General features: G+C 54.6%; 1 protein-coding gene across 3 annotated transcripts in view; it reads right to left on the reverse strand.

Annotated features, from left to right (window-relative positions):
* The window catches only part of CEP164 (centrosomal protein 164), a 61,920-nt gene that overhangs the window by 12,523 nt on the left and 31,127 nt on the right, over positions 1-18,270 (reverse strand). For 2 of the 3 annotated variants that reach the window (XM_049621010.1, XM_049621001.1), the window contains exons 7-14: positions 17,509-17,913; positions 16,460-16,540; positions 14,243-14,335; positions 9,420-9,505; positions 8,320-8,487; positions 7,321-7,434; positions 5,662-5,799; positions 2,842-3,042 (exon numbers count right to left, since the gene is read on the reverse strand). In XM_049621010.1, the coding sequence (XP_049476967.1) occupies positions 2,842-3,042; positions 5,662-5,799; positions 7,321-7,434; positions 8,320-8,487; positions 9,420-9,505; positions 14,243-14,335; positions 16,460-16,540; positions 17,509-17,913 (1,286 nt within the window). The remainder of the gene's footprint in view (positions 1-2,841; positions 3,043-5,661; positions 5,800-7,320; positions 7,435-8,319; positions 8,488-9,419; positions 9,506-14,242; positions 14,336-16,459; positions 16,541-17,508; positions 17,914-18,270) is intronic. The other variant, XM_049621017.1, reaches the window with a different exon arrangement.

Here is an 18,270-nt window from a genome sequence, read left to right on the forward strand (position 1 = left end):
TTTCTGTTCCCATCGCCCTGTATATGAAAGACCTTCCTTATCCCACGCATCACAATTCATGTTTTGTAGGTCTGCTTTCCTGACAAGTCTGGGAGCCGTTCCAGGCAGAATCAGGTCTTCCACTTGGTTATATCCGAGGTGTTGAACAACAGTAGCTAACATGAAGCAGGTGCTCCGTACGTGTCTGTCAAATTTGAACAGCATCGCCCAGCCCCAAACTCAGAAGCAAGTGCCGATGACCCATGAGGGATGCCTTATTTACAGACAAACGACAGTAAGCATTTCAGCCCAGGCAGACATGCCCCTGCCCATGCAGCCCCCACATGACCAGGGGCTGTGTGCTGAGCACTCAGGGAATTCAAGGCTAAGAGAAATACGATTCAGAAGACAATTTCTTAGAAAAGCTTCCTAGTGAATTCCAAAGGTCATCTTCAATTTCAAGTTTTCTACACCACTGCTCTCTTCCATCCTGATAGAAAATTTGAGTTAAATAAAAATCCTCCCTTCTAGATCCCCCCAGAAACCCTTTCTCTCTGTCCCATGGCTCCATTTCACACGTAGCACCACAGAATGTTAGAGCCGGAAGGGTCTTGGCAGGTGAAGGCCTTCATTTTATAACTGTCTCTCTTCATCTCACAACTAAATTCAATCTCTTCATTTTATGACTAAAGAAACTAAGGGTCAGACTGCCTGTCTTCCTGCCTGCCTTCTCATTCAAGAAGTATTTGCTACAAGGTCAGCTATGGCTTCCAGAAATTTATACCAACTGAAGTTTCCCAGCAGAGGCGGCCCCACCCCTCAGAAAGGCTCATGCGTGAGCAGAAACCGCGTTCTCGCAATCAACTATTTCGTAGCGAGTCTGACAAGGCGCTGCCTACAGAAGAATCACTTCGTGGAGGCCATGGCCATCACTGATTTCAACTGAAAATCAAGAGCTGCCATTTACTGAGCAACTACTGTGTTTCGGGCCCTGAGTCAGATACTTTTGGCATGTGGAGTCTTCACCACGACCTGAGAGGGCTCTCGGACGCCCCTCTGGAGCTGGGGGTTTGGCGAGGGACGGAAAGCACAGTCAGCCAGGCCCAGGGTGGCCAGGAAGAGAGGAGAAGCTTAGACGGCTGGCAGGGAAACACAGCCAGGATTTCATCCAAGGCTCTGCCTGTCAACATCAGCTAAGTCTTACCCTGTTTGGGCAGGCTCCTGCCCTAATTCTCATTTGGCTGGAAGAGGAGGATGCTGCCTGGCAGGGGACACAGGAGGGGTGATAGAAGGATGGACCCTGGGTCAGCAGGTCCTGTGTTGGGCTAATGAGAGGGTTGTCCCCAACCCTCTGGGTGGCTGGGTGTTGGTTTTCTATTAGTTTCTCTGAGCATAAGCATTTTCTACACTCTTTGCTATGTATGCTATAAAAATAAGTCTACCACTTTGGGATGTTCTGTCCAAGAGGAAAAGATTTAGCCTTCAGTTACATGGTTGAGTAAGTGCAGAGTCTGTTAACACCTTTTTGTAGTACCTGTCCCCTCCTGGGCCTATGGCAGATTGCTGATCACCTTGTCGGGGGCCCTTCTCCCATGCTCCCTTCCTAAAGGGGCCCTGATTTTATTCCATCAGGTAAAGAGGCCCAGCTAAAGGATGACATTTCCCAGTTTTCTTTGCAGCCAGAAGTAACCAATGAGATGTGAGTGGAAATTATTGAGTAAAATTTCCAGGAAAACTCCTTACAAGAATAAGCAGAAGTTATTAGGTGAAGTTTCCAAGAAAGAGCCTTAAAAGGGACCGAATGAGCTAGAAGTTACCAGTTTCGTACTCTATCCCTATTCTCCCTGCTGGCAGCACAGACACGATGGCTGGGGATTCAGCAGGACTGGAAGAGGCCCTGAGAGTAACCAGCACTCAAGTGCAGAGAGATTAAAGGACCACCAGGGACCTGGTGACTCTGAAGCCGCTGTGCCAGCCCTGGACAGCCTTTTCTTATGAAAGTAACCTCCAGCTTATTTATGAAGTATACACACGATCTCATCCACACAGGCCCAGCCCAGCCTTAAGTGTCTTGCTTGTTGAGGGCCTCCCAGCCAACACCACAAAGAGTAGGAACCCAAATGAAACTTCTGGGTCCTGGGAAATAGCACCTCACACCATATTGTGTGGTCCCTACCAATCTCGCTGGGTCCTAACAGGGCCCTGACTACCAAGAGAGAGGGCAATGACTACCAAGAATGGGCCCCAGGGACAAAGTGCCTGGGTTCTTCTGGCTCTGCTGCATTTTTTAAATTTATTTTCTTATTTACTTGAGAGAGACGGCATGAACGGGGGAAAGGGCCAGAGGGAGAGAAACAATCTTAAGCAGGCTCCACGTTCAGCATGGAGCCCGACATGAGGCTCAATCCCACGACGCTGGGATCGTGACCTGAGCAGAAATCAAGGGTCGGATGCTCAACTGACTGAGCCGCCCAGGCGCCCCCGGCTCTGCTTATTAACTTCAATACCTTGGACAAGTTAAATAACCATTCTGTGCCTCAGTTTCTTCATCCGTCTGGTAGATCCTTTAACATGATAGGGTTGCTAGCAACACCTCATGGGACCCACTCTCAGGACGAAACCAATTAGCAGCTATGAGGCACGTGGACCCGTGTAATCTCCCAAAAACTGTCAGCTGGTCCCGCTGTTATCACGCCTCCCAACTCCCTCCCAAAGAGAGGAACCAGGAAGCCCATTCCTCCACAGAGGCCACCAAGGAGGAGTGTTGCTGGGGCCATGAGTGTCCGGGGTGGGAGGAGGGCGTCCCTTCCTCCCCATGTCACCGCGAGACCCAGGCAGCTTGCGTAAGGGGAGGGACAGGACCTGAGAGACTTCTCTTTCTGCTGGTGAAGCTGGAGGACCTCCTCTTCCTCCTCCTGCCACAGCTTCTCCCGGAGCTGCTGAATCTTCTCTCGTTTCGATTCCAGAAGCCGCCTCTGGTCTTGCTCCAGGTCGTGGGCCACGGCCTCCTCCATGGCCCTCAGGGAAGCCTGCTTTGGGGGAGTTGCAGGCTCCGTAGCTCGCCTGCCAAGGGTAGAACAACACTCACTAGCTTTACTATCCCACCTTTTACACACACAGAACAGCACACTCGCAATCCTAATGGAGGGAGGGCCCAGGGTCAGGAATCACATACGCAAATCAGCTCACACAAGGGCAGGCAGGAAGGCTACCCCCTCAAGGATCCAGGCAGTATTTGTTCACAGGGCAAGCCTCACTGTGGTGGTCCAGGAAGAAGGGCGGCCCATACTAGGCTCTCAGTGAACCTGGTAGGTTGTAGCCCGTAGTACAAACCTGAAGATGTGGCTCAAGAGCTGACAGCAATAGGGAAAGACTGAAGCTCTGTCCCCAGTGGGTTCTTCCCCAGGACGGTTCATGGCCATTTCCGTCTCCCGACTAGGGCTCTGCCTGCCACTTGAGGCTCACGCCAGCACCTTGGGACACCCCCAGAGGCTACTCTCTGCCTCCCAAACTGAACACAGGCCAATGCTCATGAGCCAGCAAGAGAAGCCGCAGCATGTCTCCTAGCCCTGAGACCCCCCAACAGTCCGTGGAGGTCCAGGAACAGGAAATCTCCTCCCACGCTGCCTAAACAGCCAGGCAGGAGACTGCTCCCTAAGCCAAAGAGTGTAGCAAGAGTGCACCAAGAATGCCACGCTCCAATCTCCTTGATGATGCCACGTTTGCATCTGCTTGGAGTTAACTCAATATTTGGAAACGGGTAACAGAAATTCAGAGCCGACGTGGATGCACAAGGTGGGTGGTGAGATGAGGAATAAAGGTTAAAAAGATGTCTATAGGAAGGTTGCTATATTGCTTGTATTCTGGTTCTTGAAGGAAATGCCCAGAGAGAAACCCAAGAACATTCAAGGCCATGAAAGCATCAAGGGGTCAAAGTACTGCACACCCCAGAGCAGCTTCTTCCTAAAGGCCAGTGCGAGTTTGCAGCCCCAGCTCCCTCAACCTGACTGGTCTCGCCTCACAACCACCACCCACCACCCGCCCCGATGGTGCACAGGCAGCAGGCCAGGCACGCTGGCCCCGTCAGCCTCAGCAGCGTGTGGACACGGTCCACTGGGGAGCAGTGGGGCAGGGGCTGCAGAGGGGAACCGGCCCCCGACTGGGGACGCAGGACCCCCTTTCCCCTCGCTGCGGCAGATGGAAGGCAGCAGGCGGGATCAGATTAGAACGGCAGAAGAAAACACGGGCTTTGGAATTCCATCTCAGCCCCTCGAGACCAGAGAGAGAAGGAAGACATAAAAGGCTACTGACGTCTCTGAAATACCAAAAAGCTCTTCCCTTCCCCCTTTCCTAAAATCATAACTCAGCCTGGAAATGGCCTCGAGTCGTGCCTTCGATTGTCTTCTGCTCTCAACGCCGCCTCGGCCCCCCTTCCGGTCCCCGGCTCTCCTCCAGACCCCCTGACATAGCCCAACCGATGCAGATGTGAGAGATGCGGCCGCCACCTCCTCTGAGAGTCCTGCTCTCGGAAAGGACCTCCCCCCGCCAGCTCTCCGCCTCATCAACCCTCCAACTCATTTCCAGCCTTGGCTGAAAACATCTTTTCTCCCTGAGACGGTACCTTTTAATGTCTCTCTCCCCTGTGGGCTGCGGAGCTATGTGGAGCCCAGGGATAGATGCTGTGGAAAGATGGGGCCTCAGACGGCGTGGCAGCACGTGCCCGGGCCACACGCCCCGGCGAGCACGCCTGCACACCTGGCACGCGGGCCTCTTCTCTGTGTCCCCGTTTTAAAGCTCTATGATCCCAAACGCCCAGCTTAGGTCCAAGGCAGTCAACGATGCCCTGAACGATTGAGGAGACAACCGGGAAGATGAAGCCTCCAGAGGAAGAGGCAGGTCTGATTTCTAGGCCGCTCCTCGGGTGTCAGCATCAGTGAGACCCAGTTTCCGACAGTCGGTGGCCAAGAGGGAGGCTCTGTGCGGGCATAATCACCTCAGGCCGGCCACCAAGTCATTGCGAGACAAGAAAGAGAAGAAGCAAGGAGGGCAGGCGGTGGGGAGGAGGGAGGCTGTGGCACCCAGGACATTCGGAAATGGCTGTGCCACCACTACAACCGCGAAGAGATCCTGTCCCCTCTCGTGCTCGACCCAGGGGTTTTCATTCATTCACCCCCCCCCCGGGCCCCCCTTTCTACAAGCACCTCAGGAAAGACACCGGGATCACCAAGGGGAGGCAATCCCTGTGTCCCAGACCCAGGCCTTCTGGCCTCACAGCGCTTGCTGGCCCGCCCTCTGCCCCTAACTCCTCCTGAGTGGCTTGACAACATCTGTGAAAGGTGACGGATTCTATGAATCATGATTTTTTATTTGGTGTTATTTTATGATGATGATGTTTTGACATCTTTAAAAGTTTGCTGGCAGAGAGACTGGCCCTCCAAGGATTAGCCAACTCTATGTGAAAGAACATGTCTTTCATGTATATGAAAATATATATATGTATATGAAATATGTATATGAAAGAACATGTCTTTCATATGCAAACCAACCGATCCCCCAGGGAGGCTAGACCACAAGCATCTCCTTACATAACTCACACCAGGCAACTGGAGGGCCACCTCCATAGCCCAAAGCCCACCAAAATCATTCATACTGTCCAGTCCTACACTCACTCAAGGTACTTACCCTGCCTCTCCTATTCCTTCCCAGGGAAACCCCAACAAAGGCTCTAGGCTGTGCTCTCCCTTCTCGCCTCTTCTGCCTCCTGACACACCCTGGTCATCCCCCAGGTGGCCTGGCATGGTGTGGCACGCCCTCTTCTCTCTGGAAGCGTAAGTAATAAATTCTTCCTTAATGGCACCGGCCTGTTGTTGTCACTCAGTCACCTCCATAAATCAGAACCCCGCAGGTACAAACAAATGAAACACAGACACAGGGCCACTCCTCACAAAACACAGAAACGTAGCTGTGAACATGAATGACAAGGACGTTATGGGGCCTGAAAAGACTCAGCAAAGGAACAGAAGATACTTCCTAAGGGTTCTGTGTAAACTGTGTGGTCAAGGAATGTCTCTGAGACCCAGAAGGGGCGGCCTTGTTGGTTTGGGAGGAGAAACACAAAGTAAGGGGACTCATCAGCAAGACAGGTGGGAGGAGCCTCACTGCCCAGCTTCCCTCCCAGAGGCGCCAGGAAGATGCCTTCTGACCTCTGCCCAGAGGGTCCTGTCTCTGAACCACACTCGCCTCCTGTCCTCGTAGAAAACACCCTGACCTGCTGTCCACAGCCCCCAAGGAGACTTGGGAAAGCCAGGTCATTCCTCAGGGTCAGAGCTGTCACCACCTGAGAAGTGGGGCTGTCCCTTCCCTACATCATTCTGCAGTGCTGTGGTGAGGACAAAAGTCATGAGCTCACGTGCACTGCCAGCCCTCGGCGGCACTGCCTGTGAGTAACCAGTGAGTGAACCCGTCTCTAGTCAACGGCCCGAGTCCCAAGAGCTCATGATCCTTTTGTACCGCTCGGTTCACAGATGGGAAAATTTGCATAACCCTGGCTCCTCTCTGTCCCTGTAGAGAAAAGGAGCCGTGGCTGCATGCTGAGTCGGAAGTCTAGGGCTCCAGGGACCAGAGCCTCGTCCTAGTTATGCAACCGACCGGCAACGTGACATTGGGCAGATCCCTTCACGTGAGCCTCAGTCTCCTCATCTGTAAAAGGGGTGGGAGGGGAAAGGGAAATGGGAGGAGGAAAGCTCACTGATCTCCAAGTCTTAGAAGTGCTGGTGAGCTTTGAACCCAGGCCCAAAACACATATACCAGATACTGCATAACTCCGTCTACATCCCGTTGGAGAACGGGAAAAACGAATCTACAGGACAGAAGCCAGAAGAGCGGTGTCCTGGGGTGGCGGATTGAGAGGAAAGGGGCGTGAGGAAATTTCCTGAAGGGACGGGAATGTTCCACATCTGATCTGCGTGTAAATGTGCATTGACTTGTACAGTTCAGATATATGTGCTTTCATGTATGTAAACACCTCAATAAAATGTTTTTAAGAAAGCGAAAAATAGTGCGAGGTGGAGGGGAAAACAGGAAAAACTGCTACCCCGGGAGGTGCCCCCGCCCCTCCGCCTCCATACCTCAGGCCCTGACCAGGAGCCCCGGGGACCTGGCCAACCCCACACTCAGATCGGTGACCACGGCTGCACACGATGAGGGGCACACGCAATCTTCCCCCGCCGCTCCCCCTGGGCAGGGGCAACAGCATCCCCTCCCAACCACCCAGGAGTGGTGGGCACTCACACCACACAGACACAAAGGAGGACGGGGACAGACATGAACACCGGCCCTTACACCTCTGGAGAGGCTGGTGCAGCAGGGCTGGCCGCCACCTCCTCAGGCTCCTCGGCCCCAGAGCGCTGCTCCCTGCCCCTCTCGGGGGCGGCAGGTGGGCTTGGGGTCTCTTCCCTTGAGAGCATTGAGGAAGCAACGGTGTTAAAAGCAGTAGGAAGGCGAGAGGCCCCCAGTGCACCCATCCGGGGTCAGAGAGCTGTGATGAGGACAAGGGAAGTAGCCCCAGCTGAGTTTCCTGATCTCAGGCCTCACTCTCCCCCACCTGCCTCTTCCCAGGCCGTTTACACTGAAGACCAGAGGCCCGTCCACGTGGGCCGTGCATGGTTACGGCGCCAAAGGAGCCGCTCGGCACACAGCGGGGTAGGCAGCGGATGCTGTTGACTGAACATCGCTCTGCTTGGCTTCTCTCAGTGACTCATCCCAGCTGGATGTGCTCTAAAACCAGCTCTGACACCAGCATCTTCCTCTCACCGGGGGAACAGAAGATCTGGCCGATGTACGCCAGGCTCTGGGCCAGGCTGGGGCACGAAGGCCCTCTCAGCTGGCCTCAGGGAAGCCCAGGACTCTGCACCTCCCTCCCCCAGGGGCCCAGCATACAACGGGGCCCTACTTGGGTTTGCTGAAGGACCGCCGGGAGGGGTGGGGAGCACTGGCAGGTGGGGACTGGGCGCAGGCACAGCACAGCGCAGGTGGGGGAGAGTCTCTGACCCAGGTCCCCAGCAGGAAGACAGCTGGATCAGAAGAGATACTTCCTGGTTCAGGAGTTTCCAGGCTCCCCTAATTGGAGGGGGCACCCCAATTTTAGCTGTAGACTGAGGACTAGGGAGAAGCACATTTCCTCATTTTCCAGCTCACGGGGGACACTAAATGGAAACCTGAGGTTGCTGCTTAGGCTGCAAACCGTCCCCGGCTTCTCACTTCCCCAGGCACCCCCTGCCAGTCCCTGTCGGCCCCCGCACACACAACTACACACCTGGAAGGCTTCCAGGTCCCCCTTACCTCCTCAGGGAACCGGCAGGGATGGAGCTGCCTGCAGTGTCCTCCCCGGGCTCCTCTGCCCGCTTCTGCTCAGGCTGCCCCTCAGAGGCCTCCGGAGGCCCTTCTTCGGTGGCCTGGCTCTGAAGGGGACTCTGGAGCCGCCTCCCAGGCACAAGTGGAGGAGAGGACCTGGTCAGACCAGCCAGAGCAGCAGAGTCAGGCCCCACCATTTGGAGAGCAGGGAGAGAACTGGCGAGTGTGGTATGTGGACCTGGGTCCACTCCTCCTCCCAGGCAGGGCTCCAGCCCCGGCCCTGCATCCATGGGGAGCCACGGAGGGCAAGGCAGCCAGAGAAGCAAGAGGGGGAGACTCCCCACTGAGCTCTCCCTTTGCCTGGACTAGACTCAGCCCTCCCGGGTCCCTGCACTGCATCCGCTTGGCCCAGGGGCGAGAGCTGGGCCCCCTCATGGGTGCATCCGCTCCCAGCGTTCACCATCACTGAGGCCAGGCAGGGATGCAAGAGCCGAGCGGAAAGTAGGGAGAAAAAGAGGAACCAGACTCGAATGGTCAGACTGCAGAAAATGCACAAAGGCAAGAAGGAATGCGGGCAGCTCTTCAAGGTCCAAGAAGCAGGAGGACTGCCCCGCCTCCTCTTCCAGGGTAGCAGCCCTTCCCTCTCTCATTTCAGGCTCCAGCCTCAGAAGCGGGAAACCTTGGTCTCTCCCTCCTAGTCTCTCCGCTCTCCCTCCTAGTCTGTCACTCTCTCTCTCCAAATCACCTCCAAGCTGTAGTACTGACCCTCTAGAAAGTTCCTCCAGCCCTGGCCCATGACCAGGCACACACACAGCTTAACCCATTCCAGTGAAGAGCACAGAGCCTTGGCCCACAGCGGTATACAAAGTCCCACCACATGCACCCACACTCCTGTCTCGGTGCAGAGTCAGAGGGCATGCTCGCGTACACACGCGTGCACACACGCACAGACTTTGCGAGGCCATCCAGTCCGCTCACCAGCTGCCCGCGGGCAGGAGCACAATGAGCCACGAACACCAAACCCAGGGGTTCTGCCCCAGTCCACACCATCCCAACAGCCCCTGAGGGCGGCCTCCCACGTACCGTACCTCTCCGAGCCTTTGCACCGCTTGCTCTGTGGCTCATCTCGGCTGGACTGGCTGCCGTCCTTGTCTTCTCTTCCCAACCTCTGGGCCTGTGGGCAAGTAGCAGTGGCAAGTGCCTACTGAAGAGGTCTGCATGTGGGTCCCTCAACCGTCCAACCAACTCTCGGGCCTAGGAGGACACACTGAGAGGTGGTTCTTGAGTGGATGAGGACCACTCGGGACACAGAAGAGGAGGCCCATCTACTTAGCTCTGGCTAAGCCCCCAGGCTCACAGCTGCTTCCAGGGCCGGCCTTGCTGGCCTAGGGACGATGAGCCAGATGCCACAGTCACTGCGTGCAGAGCCAGAAGCTAAAGGCGAACACGTACGAGAAAGAAAACCCTTCCTCCCGTCACTGGAAGCCTTCACTGACAGTTGCCAAGACAAGGCCGAGACATCCATGAACACCCCGAATCCACGGAGGCCTGGACCTCCAGTATCGGTGATGTACAGGGACGGCAAAGTCAAGCGGGCAGAACTGGGGCAGCGGCCAAGCACATTAGCTAGGAAGGACCCTGGAGAGATGGGGACGTGCTGAAACGAGACAGAAAGAGCACCATTTGGGCATCCGAAGGGTGGAAGACAGGGTGCTCCTCTGCCCCGTTCTGGGCTCCCCCAAGCACCCAGGGCCCATCAGTAGACGATGATGCCCCCTTCCCAGTCAGGGACTGATTACTCCACCCATCCAAAAAATAAAACCCAAAATCTCATTTTAAAGCTTGGGAGTCTGGGCCAGTTTAGCAAGCGGGTGAAAAAGAGGGCTGTTCTTTGTAAGTTCAATCATTTTCCGCGGGGGGGGGGGGGGGCCCAGGGGGCTAACAGTGTAGTCGGCCTGGACTCAAGCTCTTGTGTTTCCACTTCACTTATCCAGTGGCACCTTTGAAGTAAGTCCAGTTTATCAAATGTCCACTGCATCTCGATAAAGCTGCCCAAGGAGTGCGGGGGGGTGGGGGGGGTGGCGCTCCATCGGTTCCCAGCTGGGGAGTCTGTCTCCTCCACTCTAAAATGGGTCACCCAGTCGGTCGAGCATCCGTCCCTTGATTTCAACTCAGGTCATGATCTCATGGTGTGTGGGATCGAGCACCACACCGGGCTCCGTGCTGACAGTGCAGAGCCTGCCTGGGATTCTCTCTTCCCACCTCTCTCTGCTGCTCCCCTGCTCATGCTCTCTCTCTCCCTCTCCAAATACAGAAACAAACATTTTTAAAAAACAAATACATAAAATGGGACAGTAAAGCTCAGCTCACGGGGCTCGAGATGACGATTACATTCGATCACGTACATAAAGCCTGACTCGTGGCCCAGGGAAGGCGTGCCACAAATGCCAGCGCCTGTGTCCCCTCTCCACCCCTCTCCCCAGCCTAAGGCATAAAACCTCAGCTCTGCCGGTACCCGTCTCCATTCGAGGGCCCGTACCCCTTCTGTCACAATGACAGGCGCCCTGTCGGTTCCGGGACGTGAGGGTTAACGGGAGAGGCAGGGCAGGAGACAACTCACTCTGTCTTCCCCAGTGGGGTTCCGGCCGGGCTGGCGCACTGCCGTGTCCCCAGCCCCGTGCACACGGCCTCCCACGCCTCTCCGCTGGCAGCCAGAGCCCCAGCAGCTGTGGCCGACTCTACCATCTGGATGGGCGAGGAAGGGCAGGGCCTGAGCTAGGAGCCAGCTCCCCCAAATTACATTAAAAATAGAGATGCCGCCTGTGAGTACCTGCCGGTGCCTGCAGCACGAGGCTGCCTGCCAGCACTGCCACTTTGCATCACGTCAGCCTGGCCAGAGCCTGCAGATAACGGCCCCGCCCCGCCCGTCCCTTCCAGCCTTCTTCCCCCACGGATCACACCGAGCTCGGCAGACGGCTCCCTCTGTCACTTGCAAGGAGAAAAAAAAAATCACACAGGACACTCTACGCAACAAACCCCAATGGGACGTGGACAGCAAAGTGGGGTGATCGTGATAAAAACGGGGGGCTTGAGCCATGGGTCGGAAAGAACGAGCTACCAAGTCTGTCTGCCTCCTACTTGTTTCACCTCTATTGCTGCCGGAAACACACGAGCTCCTCTGCCGGACAGAAGGGGCCACCTTGGGAAAGCGCCCGGACAGAGGGCCTTGGAGTAGAGCAGCAGCTGATCCCCAGACCCTTTTGCCCCAGAAAAGAACTCTTCAGAAAGGGGACACGGCCAGCACACCCGACACCCCTGGCCCAACTGTGCTCAAGACACCGCTGGCCCACCCTTAACTCGGCTCCAGGGTTTTGTGTTCATGACCTGGTCCCCGGCTAAATAAATCCCGGTACATTCAGAAAGCACACCGCTACACGACTAGTAAGGAGAGTGAGGGAGATCTGAAATTACTGAGAAATCAGTCAAGGGCCTATTCCGTAGCTGCTCTCTAAAAAGAGCACATCGCCAAGCACTTTTTGTGACACAGTCCCAATTTCTGTGGGGAGGGAAAAGATAAATGGAAAACAGACACAGACTTCCACGTACACTGAAAACTTTCTGGGAAGGCACACGAAAAGTGTTCACGGAAACCGTTAATAGTCCCCACCTGTGGCAGTAAGCCTGCAGGAAGTGGAAGGCTTTGACCTTCTGGATTATTTGAAACAACTTCATGGTCACTTTTGTAATTTAGTATAAAACTCATGTTCTTAATTCATTGTAATCATTATCTTGACTATGGTGATGGTTTGAAAGGGACACACATATGGTAAAACTTATCCAGTGGCACATGTGAAGTAAGTCCAGTTTATCATATGTCCACTGCATCTCAATAAAGCTGCGTAAGGGGCGCCTGGGGGGCTCAATCGGTTAAGCATCCTACTTCAGCTGAGGTCATGATCTCGCAGTTCATGAGTTTCAAGCCCTGCATTGGGCTCTGGGTTGACAGCTTGGAGCCTGGAGCCTGCTTCGGATTCTGTGTCTCCCTCTCTCTCTGTCCCTCCCCCACTCATGCTCTTTCTGTCTCAAAAATAAATAAACATTAAAAAAATTATAGGGGCACCTGGGTGGGTCAGTCAGTTAAGCATCCGACTTCAACTCAGGCCATGATCTCGCAGTTCATGAGTTCAAGCCCTGCGTCGGGCTCTGTGCTGACAGCTCAGAGCCTGGGGCCTGCTTCGGATCCTGTGTCTCCCTCTCTCTCTGCCCCTCCCCTTTTCATGCTCTGTCTCTCTCTCAAACATAAATAAACATTAAAAAAAAAAGCTGCATAAACATTTTTATGAACTTTTCATGAAATTTTTAGAACTTTAGTTCAGTTCTAAGCCTCTGCCTTGGCCCTGGCCAGAGGAGCCGAAGACAAAGGGGACCACACCTGTGGTGCTGTCAGAGCCACAAAGGGCTGTCCCTGTCTCCTCAGCTCCACCTTCTGGCTCAACCCTCGCATGGCCTGAAGACAGGAGACAGCTGGAGTAACTAAGGCCCACGAGGGGCTCTGTGTGATCAGCCCACCTGAGTGCCTGGCGCTGCTCGGTGCCCCAACACCCTGGTCAAGAGGTCCAGCTTAGGACTTCCTGTGCCGGGGCTGTCTGCCTCAGAGAGTGCCTCGTGAGAACCGGATCCAGGCCAGGCCCTGCTACTCCTACGTGCCAACCGGCATGTACCAAAAAAGGGCTGCTGGCCTCATTGGGTCTTAGGCAGGACCTAGAAATCTTTCTTTTTTAAAGCCTCCAAGGATTCGGATATTGGCTAGAGTTTGGAACCAGAGCTATGCAAATCCATCCTGCCCACTGACTTTCCCACTTACCTACTGCCAAAAGGGCCTACCAACTCCCTGCTCCCAACCCCTCCTCACTAATCCCGCTATGTGTGTGCCTTTACACCCTTCGTCCAGCGCTACAAACAGGTGTGACCAAGGTCCGGCCTCGATCTGCTGGCTGGGCAGTAGCACGGCAAGGCTTACCAGCCAGAGCTGAGAGGAGCACGTGACCTCAAGTGCCACTGGCCTAAAAGCTCTACCCTGACTCGGCACTTAGTCCTCCAAGGGCTCCCAGACCTGATTCGCATCAGACACCTTGTTTGTTCCACTCGGCAAACTTCCATTTCACCCAAACCAAATGCTCCCTTCAACCTACAGACACCATGTGCCAAAATCTTCTCTTAAACAAGCCCACGGAGGGGGAAAAAAAATGACTTTCTTGTCTTCAAGCTCCTTAAGGATAGGACGTGTGTCTGAGTCATCTATCTATTCCTACCCTTCTGTGGGGCAGACATTTCCCACGCCCGCACAGAGCTTATATCTAGGAGGGAGACAGACCCAAGACCCGTCAACCAAAAGGAGCAGCACTAAGGGTAGCAAAAGGACAGAACAATTCACCCTGCCTGGAGGAGGTGACGTCAGAGGTGGGCCTCCAAGACCAAGAAGGGGCTCAGAACAAAAGGGGAAACCAAACGGCAGGCAGGGCAGTGAAGGAGGTGGATCGTGTGCCCCGGGAACAGCGAGCGCTCGGTGGGCACGGCCGGTGTGTGGCAGGTGCTCTGAGGATGAGGCTGCAAGAGGCTGAATGGGCCAGGTTGGCAAGTGCCTTGAAACACAGAGTCTATACAGAGCTTTGCACATGAGCAAATGGGTCAACCTTTGACCAGTTGGTCAAATTGGTCGTTGCTAAATAAACGAATGAACAGATAACTGTCTGTTGCAGGCGGCAGGGAGGATGACTCAATTCAGAGCAGCAAAGAGCAGAAACGATTGGGAGGCCTTCACAGACACAGCCCGGGCCATGCCGTACTGAGTTAGAAGCAAGGGGACTCCCAGAAACACAGCCCGGGACAAGCAGGGCTCAGCTCGGGTTACCCAGCATCCAGAGAGACTCCCCTCCCGGCGGACTGGGGAAAGCACGTCAACATCCATCAGGTGCTCTGAGATCCGGCTGCGAAAACCGAAGTCCTAGAGGGAGTGGAGGGGGAGGTCAGCGCTGCCCCTGTCACGGTCGGCATCGTCCGTGTCACGGCCTCTCCTCCACCCCCCACCTTCCAGAAAGGGGCCCACTACGGGTCAGGCACCGCGCTAAAGGTTTTTACATCTACCGATTATTCTCATCTTCAAAATCACACTGTGACTAATCTGGAAAGACATGTGATACAGCAAGTATGGTAAAATGTTCACTGAAGACCCTAGGTGGTGAGTATGTGTGTATTCACTCTAAAATCCTTTTAATTTTTCTGTATATTTGAAATTTTCCAGGGCACCTAGGTGGCTCAGTGGGTTAAGCGTCCAACTTTGGCTCAGGTCATGATCTCACAGTTCGTGGGTTTGAGCCCCGGGTTGGGCTCTGGGCTGACGGCTCAGAGCCTGGAACCTGCTTCGGATCCTGTGTCTCTCTCTCTCTCTGCCCCTCCTCCACCCACACAGTCTCTGTCTCTCAAATATTTAAAAAAAAACTTTTTTTTTTTTTCATAATAAAACCATGGAGGGAAAAATAACCGTGAGACTGACACCCTTATCGCCATCTCACAGATAAGGAAGCACGTTTGAGGGGACATGTAATTCGCCCAAAGCCACGTAGCTGATAAACAATGGGGCTGGTTGGTGGTCAGATGTGCCCTGGGCTGACTCCAAAGTCCAAGCTCTTTGCCAATCATGTCACTTTCCAGTCGTCTCTCCCTCCTGGTGCCCAACCAGGGCACCAGTTGGGCACCAGGAGAGAGCCAACCAGGGTACCAGGAGAGAGGTCAAAGTGCCCACAAGACCTGTGGGCAGCACTGAAACGAGGCATGATGGCGGTTCTCAGCTTTCTCTTTCCCTTCCCCCACTGCCCTTCTGGACAACGGGGCTTAATTAGCGGTGCTCTGTCCACAGGCTTCTCTTTGGGACAGGCGGCAAGTACCCACACAGGTGCCAGCTCCCCGTCGCCCTTTGGCTGCCACAGGACCCTGATCCTGCCCCCTCCAAGCCCAAGAGCCCTGCTGAACCAAGTGAAGGATTGCTACCTGACAGCATGCTAATAGGGACAGTTCTGTCATCAGCCCTGATACATGGCAGGATGCCCAGCCAAGGTCTGGTCCTGCTGTCCATGGCTTCCCCCACCCACTCCCATAGAGGAGAAAAACATTCATGGGCACATTTGTCCACACAGTGACTCCCTCAGAAGGGATGGAGCCCTGGCTTCCAAGAGTCCTGAGACGTGCCTGTTCTTCACGATGGTTTTTGCCAACAACGACTTTCTGCCTTCCCTGCCTAGCTTAGGGGCTTTCTTTTTTAGTGACATTTTCCTTTCGGTTAGAGTTCTACTCCACTTAATGCAGCTGCCATCTGCCTCCTAAGCCCGTGGCTCAGCGAGGGGCTAGAGCACGCAGCCTCCTAATTCCTCTGCACCCCCTCCTATCATTACCGCTCATCCCTGACCCTCTCCCGCTAATCCCTTCCCTTTGATCCGCCTCCTCCAAACAGATGGAGCACACTTTCCAGAGGTGATGCACTGCCAAAAAGCACCCTCGACTACTCCCTGTAGGTACAGACCTGGCAGAGGGGGCCAGGATACAGCAGGCTGCGTGGAAGGCCTGGGACAAAGCAACCACGCCCGGTGACATTCCAGGACGACGTCTTCTCTTTGGAACAGTAATTGCAGCAGCCCTCCTAGCCTGAGGACCGGGCCGTGCCATTGCTCGGTGGTCCCACAAATACAAATACACACACACACACACACACAACCAGTCTCTAACCTCCTAGATTCATGCAATGTCTCTGCTACAGCCCAGAGGCTCTAGGTCACGTATCTCCCAGACAATTCCCACTGCAGAAACAAGAAACAGTAATAATAGCTTATAGTTATTTGATGTTTATAGGCTAACATTTTACATTCTTTGCCTCACCTTCTTCTCATAGCAAACCTGTGAAGTAGGCAGCGTTTACTCTTAGCTAATGGGCTGAGAGACCAGAGTTAGACAAGATCCAGGTTTGAGTCCTGACTTCCCACCTACAAGCTGTGTGATGCCAGGCAAAACGAACCGCGGGGGCTCACAAAGCCACGCGCTTTACCCCATGCTGCTGCCCCACCCCCCTCAGACTCACCAGTTCCAGGAAGGACTTGGGGTCAGAGGCCGCGGAGTCTGACAGCTGCAGCTCCTTCACCTGCTCGCTGATCTCCAATTCCTGGGGAAACAGACCCATAGAGACGTCACCCAGAGTGGAGCAGAGAGGGCTGGGATCACTTCCCAGGGAATTCCGTTCAGGCCAAGGTGCCAACGCAGCTCGAGACCTAACCAAAACCCACCTCTTCTAGAAAACCTGAAAGGGGGCTGTGGACCCTCCCCTTCTTTCTGGACACACGCAGCAGCGCCCACCCCACTCAGGCTGAACAGCCCAGCCCAGCTACATAGGGACAGCCACTCTCTGACTCGGGTCAACAAGGGTTTACACCTGGAAGGAAAGCCAAGTGAAGTGGAGAGGAGACGGTTGGAAAGTGGGCAGCAGGGAGGCTTCTTGCTGTCTTAGAAAACAGAACGGGACTGTCTTCTCCAAGAAGTAGCTTAACACCCTTTAAATGAACCCCCTCCCCATTTGGCTGGAAGAGGAGCAGGACTAAGGGTCGGACGACTGAAGATGCCTCAGGCACCGGGAACTACTTCCGTGTCACTGCCTGGTCTTGCCAAAGACCCCCGGGCCATCAATGAGAGGAGCCTCTGGTAGCCTAACTGACCGATCCTGGGGCAAAATGCTCCCAATGGTTGCCACCCTCACCCATATCCTCCCCTCTCTACTGAAACACAGACAGCAGCGACCCTTGACTGGTGTCGAGAAGTACAAGGAGGAGGCAGAAAGAGCAAGTAGGTAGAACAGAAGAACACAAACATCCTGGAAGGGTGCCAACAGAAAGGCCAATTTCTACCCTGAATTTCTAACGCCAGCAGGTTTGGAGTTTCATTCAGGATCTGGCTGCCTGCTGGGTCTGGGCAAATCTGTCACAATGAAGGGTTCTAGCCACGTTGACAGCCCGCTGCAGGGACTGCAAATGAAGCTCCCCATGTCAGTAATGAAGATGTGGGGATGGGGATCTGCACGGGGCTTAAGAGAGCAGCTCAGGGAAGGAGGGGCAACTTCCCAGGGGACAGGGGCCTTACCTCGCTGGCGTCCGATCTGCTCTCTTTCTGGACAGAGGCTTCCTCCTTGGGCTCCTCCTTCCGCCTCCTTCCTCCTTCGGCGCCTCCTTCCACCTCTCCCTTCCTGGAACCCTCCTCTCCTACATCTGCTGGGGCCTCTGGTGCCTCCTTTTTGTTGGCTTTGGCAGGCTGACTGCCCCCAGGGTCCACCCCACTCTTGGGTATTCCTGAATCACTCTTCTCATCCTTTTCTTTCTCCAGGAGCCACGCGCTCGCCCCTCTTCCCTGCTGCCCTGTGCCATCGGCACTGCTCAGACTGCTGTCTGCATCCTGGCTGAAGAGCTTGCCGGGAGTGGGGGGCCCGGCAGCCTCTGAATCCAGAGAAGCATCCTTCTTCTCCTCTGGCTGGCTTGTTCTTGGAGACTCCTGGGTGGCAGCAGACCATGTCAGACAAAGAGGCATCAGAATTAATCAAATGATTTCAGAGACTTGCAACAAGACGGAACCGTCATTCCTTGACCCGTACGGGCCAGCGCTCCCGTTATCAAACACCCCAACAGCTATTTAAAACAGAGATTCCCTGTTCCACTCCAGATCTACTGAATCTTTTTTTTTTTTTTTAATTTTTTTTTTCAACGTTTTTTATTTATTTTTGGGACAGAGAGAGACAGAGCATGAACGGGGGAGGGGCAGAGAGAGAGGGAGACACAGAATCTGAAACAGGCTCCAGGCTCCGAGCCATCAGCCCAGAGCCTGACGCGGGGCTCGAACTCACAGACCGCA

Source organism: Panthera uncia, chromosome D1 (genome assembly GCF_023721935.1).
Source record: "Panthera uncia isolate 11264 chromosome D1, Puncia_PCG_1.0, whole genome shotgun sequence".
NCBI classification, from domain to species: Eukaryota; Metazoa; Chordata; class Mammalia; order Carnivora; family Felidae; genus Panthera; species Panthera uncia.